The 11193-nt window shown below is 35.6% G+C and overlaps 1 protein-coding gene across 2 annotated transcripts; it reads left to right on the forward strand.

Moving 5' to 3' along the window:
• Window positions 1-6687: 6687 nt before the first annotated feature.
• LOC111463897 (NAC domain-containing protein 104-like) lies at window positions 6688-8329 on the forward strand. 2 transcript variants are annotated; one of them, XM_023107849.1, is made up of 3 exons: window positions 6688-6911; window positions 6972-7270; window positions 8000-8329. In XM_023107849.1, exons 1-3 carry the CDS (start codon window positions 6737-6739, stop codon window positions 8150-8152), a joined length of 627 nt encoding a protein of 208 aa, XP_022963617.1. In that variant the 5' UTR covers window positions 6688-6736; the 3' UTR covers window positions 8153-8329. The 2 variants fall into 2 exon arrangements, with proteins under 2 accessions (XP_022963617.1, XP_022963618.1); XM_023107850.1 differs by having other exon boundaries at window positions 6689-6911; window positions 8003-8329.
• The last annotated feature ends 2864 nt before the right edge of the window (window positions 8330-11193 follow it).

An 11193-nucleotide genomic window follows, 5' to 3' on the forward strand; every position in this document is an offset into this window, starting at 1 on the left:
AAAAAAAAAAAAAAAAAAAAAAAAAAAAAAAAAAAAAAAAAAAAAAAAAGCTCTCCACAGCACAAAGTGAACAAATGTGTTTGTGGGCTGCAAGTCATTTTCACCATTTTAATTGGGAATAGATTTTGATCAGATTGAACATCCTTTTCTTTTTCTTTTTCTTTTATTTTTATTTGTTAAAAAATGAGCTCGGGCGTAACATTATATGAATTCGGAGTTGTAGCAGCCTTCCGTCGGAAAAAGGCTCTATAGCTTCTACTCCTAAGTTGGAGTAACAAACAACGAATTGAGCACGTCTTCTATCAGTAAATAAAGCATGTGGAAGTTGGTGATTGTCGAAATCATCAGAACACCAACCGGAACTACCCAACCTAAACCATAAAAATTGGGTTGTGTTAGACTTTTTTCGATTTGGGTTAACTTGAATTTTTGAAAAACCAAAGATTCAAGTTGGTTTGTAGATTGACATTTTGGGTTACAACTTAACCCAACCCTACCCTACCGTTAAGATTATTACGAAGGTTAAGAATATTTTACCTTTGTAACTAATATTAGTGATGTGTTGTGACCGGTAAACGTTTGTAATTTGAGTTTTATATAATTTTAGTTATTAATTTAACATATATATATATATATAAATATGATTTTTTTAAATAATTAAAGAAAAAGTCCAACCCGACAACCTAACCCAACACAACCTGAAAAATAGAGGATTGGTTGAGTTGGGTTGTGAGCTCTATTTGGGTTGCTCCAGTCACAGATTGAACCAACCCAAAATTTTAGGATAGTCCAAAAGATTTCTCTGGCCCAACCCGTGACACCCATAGACAAAGCCTTCAGGACCCTTCAATAGAAATTCTAAGCCTCGTAAAACAACAAAGAAACACATTAGATAGAACGACTTGAAAAATGATTACAAAGATTATGCTCCCGCCAAAGATGATAGATGATAACACACCTTATGCGCTAGACCTTTCACCAATTAGTTTACTTACACCTAAAACAAAGCACGAGATACTACTGTCTCGATTCGTTTTCTTGTTGATAGCTTTCGCTAGATGAAGTTAAGGCAAACTAGTAAGTTCTCCAAATCCCGACATAATGGCCTCGTTTACAATAGATATTTATGTGTATCTAAAAAAGTCGATCTCATGAATGTGTTTTTAATTGAGACCCACCGTTCCCCTTTTTCGATACATCTTGGTAGCACTAAGCTGAGACTTGTTATGAATAAAAGAAATTATTGAGTTTGTTAGTGGGTATTTGATAAGTGAACCGACAAAACTCGAGGACTTATTAACTTTTAAGTATTCATGATTGAGAACGAAAGATTTTTGTCATGGAATTCATTGTAGAGTTATCAAAGATCGTGATAGGTTACACTACAATTTGAACAGTTGTGGATGATCTTACAAGTTTGCACGTTTTATTTGAGGAAAGGCTATCGATCTTACGAAAAAGTTGGTGGAACTATATTTAAAGAGATAGATCTCAAAGAAAAAAAGTCAATATATGGACGTAAAATCGAAATCATGATATGGAAACCCTAGTGGTGTCACTCGAAGCATGTGGGGAAAACCTAAGTGATGGTCGATATTTTTCGACATTATAGCGGGCAATGTTCAAATTTGATGATTTTGACAAGTATGATTGGCAACCAGCACCCAAAAATGGTTTCGTTTCCGGCCAATTTTTGGTTCGTTCAACGTTAGGGTACCATTAGCGAGATTTTTGTTTGCGGTTTAGGGGAGTTTCGAAAAGTTATTTTCTCTTTCTAATATCTTAATATCTCCATAGGAAACAATACAGGTTCTTGAATTTTGAAGAAAAAGAGCCAATAGCACTATACATGTGAGCGTAAAACCAAAACCCTAATTTGGAAACCCTAGTAGGACACTCGAAGCACGCAGTGGAAAAACCTAAGTAACAGTTGATATTTTTCAACATTATTGTGTGCAATGTTCAAAGTTAATGATTTCGAAAATTATGATCGGCAACCAACACCCAAAAATAGTTTCGTTTCCCGCCAATTTTTTGTTCGTTTAATGTCGGGGTACCATCAACGAGATGTTTGTTCGTAATTTAGGAGAGTTCTAAGAAACTATTTTATCTTTCTAATATCTTAATATTTCTATAGGAAACCGTACCTGTACTTGAATTTGGAAGAAAAAGAGTCGACAACACTGTGTATGTGGATGTAAAACCAAAACCTTAATTTGTAAACCATAGTGAGGGCACACGAAGTACGTGGTGAAGAAACTAAGTGACGGTCAGAGTCGATAGCACTGTACATATGGATGTAAAACCAAAACCCTAATTTGTAAACCATAATAGGGCACTCGATGAAGTACGTGGTAAATAAACTGAGTGACGGTCAATATTTTTCAACATTATTGTGGAGAATCTTTAAATTTGATGATTTTGACAAGTATGATCGGCAACCAACACCAAAAAATTGTTTCGCATCCGACCAATTTTTGTTCGTTCAACATGGAGGTACCATCGACGAGGTTTTTGTTCGTGGTTTAGGTGAGTTTCAAAAAACTAATTTTTGTTTCTAATATCTTAATATTTCCATTAGAAACAGTATTTGGACTTAAATTTCAAAGAAAAAGAGTCGATAGCATTTTATACGTGGGTGTAAAACTGAAACCCTAACTTGAAAACACTAGTCGGACCACTCAAAAGCACGCAGTGAAAGACTGAGTGACGGTCGATATTTTTCCGACATTATTATAGAAAATGTTCAAATTTAATGATTTCAACAAGAATGATCGATACCCAGCACCAAAAAGTGGTTTCGATCCTAACTAATTTTTCTGTTCTTTCAACGTCAGGTACCATTGGCGGAGAACCTAGCAATAGCATTGACATGCTTCCTCTACGAAACTACTAACGATGGTAGCAAATGACGACATTACTCCTCCATAGACACCTACGACCAAGATCTTAGCCAATGAAATTAGCAACCAAAAAAAAAAAAAAAAAACCTTTCCTTTTCAAGCGACAAACCCTAAGTCGTGAGAGGAGTCGAGCTCATTCGACTTTTATATCCAATCATTACAAAATCTTAACTTATTTATTACTCGGTTGAATTTTTCATTGAGACCCAAATAAACCGTTGTGATTATTTTAAAAAACGTCTTTTCTCTTCATAACTTTTCTCGAAATTTTCAATTACTTTTAACCTGAATCGACCCAAGTTCCGAAAAAGTCAAATTACTCCATAATACAAATCTAAAAACTCGACAACTCGACAACTTCATTGCAAACGAATTAAAATATAAAAATTAAATAGAACGGAATTTACGTTAGAGAAGAAGAAAAAAGAGAGACAATCGAGCGTTAGATTAAGCTTAATTATCGTAGGGAAAAAGTGAAAGGGAAATGATAATCTCAGTTACGTCAATGTCAAACTCATCCCATTAAAGGGAAAAAGAAAGTAAAAATTAGTAATGTAATAATAATAATAATTATTATTATTATTTTTGACTTGGAGAAGTCATAAGCAAAGTACCACATTACTCTCCTTCACTCATACGTTACATTAATTTATTAATAAATTTCCAAATTAATTATTTATAATAATAATAATAATAATTAACCTCAGTTACTTAGAATGTTTTTTTTTTCTTTTTTGAGTGGGACCCACGTGGTGGCATGCCGGCTAATCAGTTGGGAAGTCCGCAATCCTAAGAAACAGTTGATTGTGTTTTGTGGTTTTTTCATGTGCGAGAATCTATGCGTTTTTTTTATCAGATTGGTTGGGGATAGGAACGAAACATTTCTTATAAAGGTGTAGAAATCTCTTCTTAGTAGATACGTTTTAAAATCGTGAGGCTGACGTTCGTATGTAAAGAGTTAAAGCGAATAATATTCACTAGAAGTGGTCTTGAGCTGTTACAAAGGGTATTAGAGTCAGACACTGCGTGATGAGCTAGCAAGGACGTTGGGACTATAAATGGAGGGGGGAGGGGCGAGGGGGGGGGGGATTGTGAGATCTCACATTGGTTGGAGATGAGAACGAAACATTTCTTATAAATATGTAGAAATCTCTTTTTAGTAAATGGGTTTTGAAATCGTGAGGCTGATGATGATACGTAATGAGTCAAAGCGAACAATATGCACTAATAGTGGTTTTGGGCTGTTACAAAGAGTATCAAAGGCAGACATTGTGTGATGAGCTAACAAGGACGCTGGGATCACAAGGGAGGTGGATTGTGAGATCCCTCGTTGGTTGGAGATGAGGACGAAACATTTCTTATAAACATGTAGAAATCTCTTTTTAGTAAATGGGTTTTGAAATCGTGAGACTGATGATGATACGTAATGAGTCAAAGCGAACAATATGCACTAATAGTGGTCTCAGGCTGTTATAAAGGGTACTAGAGGATAAGCCAGCAATGATGCTGGGACCACAAGGGGATGGGGATTGTGAAATCCCACATTGGTTGGAGGAGAAATGAAATATTCGTTATAAGGGTGTGGAAACTTCTTCGTGATAGACACGTTTTAAAACCATAAGGATGATGCCAATATCTACTAGTGGTGGCCTCGGGCTGTTACAGTTCTCGTCTCCTACTTCAATTCTCATTTTCATGAAGCTTCTCATTAATTTTTACAAAAATTAGTGCGAGACAAGACATGAATTCAGTTGGAGTCAGAGACAAGAACGGTACAATGACATCTCCATAAGCATAACAAAAGGCTTGGGCTCTGGCTCAGGTACGAAGACGGTCTAAATCGAAGGTATACGTAGAGATTGAATTGACATGAGTGGTAAAAAAAAAAAAAAAAATTTATATATATATATATATATATATATATATATATATATATATATTATAGTTTGAAAAGAAAAAGGAATAATTGTTGATGGTAATTATGAATGGGTATATATGCACACTTGACACTCCAATGAAGTGGGCCCACTGACTTCTGAATTTGGTCCACGACCAAACCCATGTTCGTGCGTGACACGTGGATCACAGCAGGTGGAGCTGATATAAGCATGAAGTGTGATGATGCCTCAAAGTCTCCCATTTTCACACTATTTTATTTATTTCTCTCCTTTTTTTTTTCTTTTTCTTTTTTAAAAATAAATTAAATATTTCTCTTCCCTATTTTCCATCCCTATTTTTCTATTTATTATCAATCCAATAAAAATATTTTTTTGAATATATATATAACTCATAATATTTAACACAAGTTCACAGCTAGTAAATATTGTCTTTGACCTTTCTTTCTACACTTTCTCTCAAGGTTTTAAAACGTGCATGCTACGAAGAGATTTCTACACCCTTATAAATAATGTTTCATTCTCCTCTCCATCCGATGTGGGATCTCACAATTCAAACCCGTTCAGGGTCTAATGTCTTTGCTAACACTCGTTCTCTTCTCTAATCGATCTGGGATCTCACAATCCACCCCGTTTTGTAGTCCAGCATCCTCGCTAGCACCTCTCCAATCGATGTGGGTCACAATCCATCCTCCTTCGGAGCCCAGTATCCTCACTAACACTCCATCTCCTCTCCAATCAATGTAGGATCTCACAATTCTCCCCCTTCAGGGCCCAGCATCCATATTGGCACACCGACCGGTGTCCACTTAAAACTTTGAGGAGAAACCCAGAAGGGAAAGCTTAAAGACGACAATATCTACTAACTGTGGGTCTAGACTATTACAAATTACACCGTAAAAAAAGAAGTGTATCTCGTTGATATAGATGATCTCAGTTCATTTAAGAAAAGGAAAAGAAAGAGGGGGAAGAAATGGATGTGTGGGATAGTGGGGAGTAATGATATGGTTTATGTAATGAGACAAAGAGGCGCAGGCCAGGCGGTGACAGAAGCAGTGGAAACAAATAGTTGACTCTCTTTTCTCATTATTTCTCACTTCCTCCCTCTCTTCTTCCATAACAAACATAAACAAACCACATTATTAAGGGAAAATCATGGGATGGGACACCACACTTTTTCATTGTTCGATATACGAGACGTGAGCACGTTCGATTGTGTTTTTTTTTTACCTATTGTAGCGATTTCGTTGAATAACTCTTTCTTTGTTAATTCAACACGTTTCAAACCGGTTCTGAAATTGTTATAATGATCATTTTTTAATTATCCGACCACTACCCACGAACCGACCTGAATATTTTGATTTGGGTTTGGATTGAATTTTTAGAAAATTGAAAATTCGGGTCGGTTCGTGGGTTGACTGACCAAATAAACTCGAAAAAGAAGGGTTACAACCCAACCCAACCCAACCCATGCCCTATTTTAAAAATCATTATTAAGCTTCAGAACGTTACATTTGTAACTAATGTTAGTGAAAGTATACTTTTTTTAGAGATTTTAGTGGTATGAAAGTATGTTTTTTTAACAACCAGTCAATCCAACTCGAAAACCGAGTATTGGGTTGGGTTGTAAATTTGATTTGGTCGATTCGTTTTACCAATCGAACCAAACGTTCACTCAAATCCGATCTAAAATCCTCGATTTCTTCAAAAAATGGTCTCAACCCAATTGAATCCAACCCGTGTACGGTCGAATTTAATAATTATTTTTAAGTTGTGAGGTGTGATTATAAGTTATTTGGTGATGAAATTGATTACCCAACTTGAGTCGCACGTCACCTTCTCATTCTCTTTCTCCTCCTCTCCATACTATAAATAAAACATCATTCCTCTTACCATTTTACTATTCTCTTCTTCTCTTCATCTTCCAAATTAACTTCCATGGCTGCCGCCGATCATTCCCACAACTTCAACCTCCCGCCAGGCTTCCGATTCCATCCGACCGACGAAGAACTCGTCGTCCATTTCCTCCACCGTAAGGCCGCCTTGCTCCCGTGCCACCCCGACGTCATTCCCGATCTCGATCTCTTCCCCTACGATCCGTGGGAGCTTGAAGGTAAGACCAAGTTGTTGGTGAATTGGTTTGTTTATTGGTTGCTGATTGTATGTGTTTTAGGGAAGGCGTTGGGAGAGGGAAACCGGTGGTATTTTTATAGTAGAAAGATTGATGCTCGAGTTACTGATAATGGCTACTGGAATCCATTGGGGAGAGATGATCCTGTCCTCTCTACTGCCACCTCCCAAGTTGTTGGAATGAAGAAGTATTTTCTTTTTCACGCCGCCGCCGCCGATCCGATCAAAACTAATTGGATAATGCACGAGTATCGTCTTCCCGATGCTGTCTCTTCCTCTTCCTCTTCCTCTTCCTCGTCCTCCTCTACTAGATCGTCCAGACGCCGAGGACGGCCGAAAAGAGTACGCCACCATCCATCCCCCTTCAACCCAAGTTTTAATTTTTTTTTCCTAATATTTAATTCAACCCAACCCGCTATTTTTTATTTATTTTTTTAATGATATCAAACGACCCTTATTAATATTTATACTTAATTCGGGTGGGAGAGATGGATATAGGGTCAACAAATACGCTGAGTCTCGAAAGAGGGTAAAATTTTGAGATTCCACGTTGATTAGAGACGAGAATAAAATACCCTTTTTTGAGATCACACGTCTAAGAGAGAAAGTCGAAAGAAGACAATATTTGCTAGCGGTTGACTTTGATCGTTATAATTTATACCTAAAAAATTTAACTTATTAGCACTCGATCTTTTTTAATCAGTTCAAATTGAGTTGAATTTTGGAAAAAAAAAAATTTGGTTTCAGGGTCATATTTTGTTTAGTCCGTTCAACTCAGCCAATCAAAAAATAAGATTATACTCGATCCAACCCAAATTTTAAAAAAATTAAGAATATATAAATGTTTGTTATTTAATTTTGATAAAATTTTAGTTATTAATATAATAAATATGATTGTTTTACGGGTTATAAACTTATTAAGGTTGTTCAATTACGAACCGAATCAAACTTAAGATTGGTCCACAAAGATTGTCCTAACCCAATTCAACCCGCGTTTCTTGGTCGGAATTAATAATTTAAAATAATTAATAATTTTAGTTTTTATTTAATTAATTATATTTTTTTTAATAGCAGGATTACAGCAAATGGGTGTTGTGCAGAGTTTACGAAAGAGATGAAGAGAAGGAAGAAGAAGAAGATGGAGCTGAGCTGTCGTGTTTGGATGAAGTTTTTTTATCCTTAGAGGATCTCGACGAAATCAGCTTACCCACTCGCATCCAATAAAGCGTCCCAAACACGCGCTTCCCACGTGCTCTCTTCTACTTATTATTATTACATCCCACTACCCCCCTCTCTCCCTAAATTACCAACCAACCCCTCCTCTTTTATTTTTTCCCACTTCCCCCCCTTTATGTCACTTTTATTAATTACTCCTAAAAAGAAATATCCTTTTCCAAAATTCTTTTTTAATTATTAGATTTTTTTTTTGTATTAAATGTATACTTTATGATATTGTTGTCTTTCGACTTTCTCTGACGGGCTTGTCTTCAAGACTTTAAAATGCGTCTGCTAGGGGAAGGTTTCCACACCCTGTTTTGTTCTTCTCCTTAACCAATGTGGGACATCACAGATATATTCATAAAATTAAAATTTTGATATTGAGATCATTATCGTTGTTTCAGGAGATAGAGATGCTTAAATGTTAACTTTGTTCGGGTTAATCAGGGCTGTATTTTACATTTGATATCGGTTCTCGTGTAAATTAATGGCGCGTCTCGATATAATCATTCTGATTTAATGATAATCTGGGAAAGTCAAAACGTAGCTAAAAAATGAAGCAAAGTAAAATAAATTCAAACTCAAGCAACAAACAACAAACATGACCAAATCTAACTAATTAAAAGCAACACTAAATAAATAAACCCAACAAAAAAAAAAACCTAATTCGATCCTAAAATGATTATGAAATGTTGAGTCATAGGACACATTGGAATTCGAAATTAATTTTTAAGAATATATTTAAAAAAAGATTCGGATTAGTACGGGAAGTACAGATTTTGTACTCCATGGCCTCGATATCCCGTTGTGACATGACTATATCTTGAATGGTTTTTAAGAGTAGGTCAACGTAAAATTGTTTTAAGTAAAATAGTTTTCAACCGTTCAAGATTACGTTAGTAATGTGATAATGTTGTAGTAGATATAAGATGTAGCGGGTATTGAATATAAATCGTAAATCGTTGTGTGAATCTTGAACGTGGGACGTTACGGTTAACCGAGGATGGAAAAGAGAAAGGAGAGAGAAGGGGGAGTGGAGCCCAGAAAGCACTGTAAGGTGCGAACCAAAAAATGATGACACCATTTTTATCTTCTCTCCTAGCCTTTTAGCTTCTTGGCTGCTTACAAAAGCATTGCGTCATGCATGACGACAGCAATATCCCTTGTTTTTTCTTTTTTTTTTTAACACACAAATTCAATCTTTTTTTAAGTCGTCACATAAACTCGTTCATTTCCCTTTTTCGTGTTAGATGAACACGACTTCTATAATGGTATGATATTGTCCACTTTGAGCATAAACTCTCATGGTTTGAACACGAGTCTCTATACTGATATGATATTCTAATGAAGATAATATTATTTGATTATAAACTCATGATCGTTTCTTAAATTAGCCAATGTAGAACTTTCATCCAAACGTATTTATGAATTTTAAGTATATAAATACGATTAGCGGAACTGATTCGGATTACCCAACTCAAATTATAAACTTTTGATAATGTTAGATTTTTTTTTATTTATGGGATACAGAATTGTTTGAAAGAATCTGAAAAAATAAAGAATATTCAACGTTTATTACAGAGGTTAATAATGCATTATGATTTGTACAAATTAGGAGTGTAAATAGGTCGGGTTAGGTTAGGTTGAAGAATTTTTTTGGACTGGCCCAAAATTTCGAGTTTGTTGGATTGGTAACCCAACCCAACAAAAAATTGTTCACAACCAGAAGTAACCCTTAATTATTTTTAGATCGGAAGAAAATAATGTTGGCTAAGTTCAAAGATTTGATGAAAAAATTAAAAGCAAAATTAGAATGTCGTTACCAGTCTAGCACATACTTGTAACAGTTCAAGTTCCTCGCGAGTAGATATTGTTCGGTTCGACCTGTTACGTATCGTCATCAGCCTTACGATTTTAAAACGTGTCTACTAAGGAGAGATTTCTACACCCTAATAAAAAAAATGTTTCGTTTTCTTCACAAGCTGATATGAGATCTCACAAATACTTTAGGTAAACATACGTCCTCAGTTAAAATCTCCATAGTGCTATTAACTCCTTGAATCACCTCATCGAGCATACATATTGATTCCATGTTTTCAATACAATCCAAGTCGTGTACACTTTTTTTGTTTTATGGAGGTTTAATGGTAGCAATTGCATAAGTTTAGGGGTTAATATGACATAATTGATTCCTCCCAAAGGTCATATTAACTCAAAAAGCCCAATATGAGCTACCCATACTCACGAGCCCTTAGGTCATGAGCCCAACTCATGGTTTGAGGTATTTTAAATTCATTTTCAAGGTCGTGATCACGAAAATTGATAAAATTGATATGATAGGCTTTTCCTTTCGGGCTTCGAGTCTACTAGGGAGAAGTTTCCACACCCTTATTTGGGCTTTCTCTTTCGGGCTTCCCCTCAGTTTTTGTAACGCGTCTGGTAGAGAGAGATTTCCATACCCTTAAGAGTGTTTTATTCCCCTCTCCAACCAATGTGAGATCTCACAATCCACCCCCTTTAGGGCACTCGTTTCCCTCTCCAATCGATGTGGGACTCCCCAATCCAACCCCACGTCCTTGCTGGCACATTGCCTGGGGTTCGCCTCATTGCTAGCACATCGTCTAGTGTCTGGCTCTGATATCATTTGTAACGACTCAAGCCCATTGTTAGCAGATATTTTCTTCTCTACGCTTTTCCTTCCAAACTTACCCTCAAGGTTTTTAAAACACGTCTGCTATTTTACATCCTTATAAACAGTATTTTGTTTTCCTCTCCAATCGATATGGAATTTCACAGTACGACATTATTTACGAACGGTAGAGTGGTTGTCAAACTATGGGTTGAATCTCGAGTATCATGCAACATTATTTACGACATTATTTATTCCCGTCCATCTTTATCTAAAATTCCTTTTCAAATGGTTTTAAAATATAAGTCAATTATAGAAAACTAGGAGTCTTTGATAATGATTTTTTTTTAATTATTTAATAATTATTTTTTAATCTTGTGATTTATTTATTTATTTTTAATCTTGAATGAGTTAAACT

The sequence above is a fragment of the Cucurbita moschata genome, unplaced genomic scaffold (genome assembly GCF_002738365.1).
Source record: "Cucurbita moschata cultivar Rifu unplaced genomic scaffold, Cmos_1.0 Cmo_Scf00029, whole genome shotgun sequence".
In the NCBI taxonomy this organism is placed as follows: domain Eukaryota; kingdom Viridiplantae; phylum Streptophyta; class Magnoliopsida; order Cucurbitales; family Cucurbitaceae; genus Cucurbita; species Cucurbita moschata.

Coding starts and splice junctions, on each gene's coding strand:
- LOC111463897 (XM_023107849.1), top strand. CDS start 6,737: ATGGCTGCCGCCGATCATTCCCACAACTTCAACCTCCCGCCAGGCTTC. Junction 6,912..6,971: donor CGATCCGTGGGAGCTTGAAG/GTAAGACCAAGT, acceptor TATGTGTTTTAG/GGAAGGCGTTGGGAGAGGGA. Junction 7,271..7,999: donor GCCGAGGACGGCCGAAAAGA/GTACGCCACCAT, acceptor TTTTTTTAATAG/CAGGATTACAGCAAATGGGT.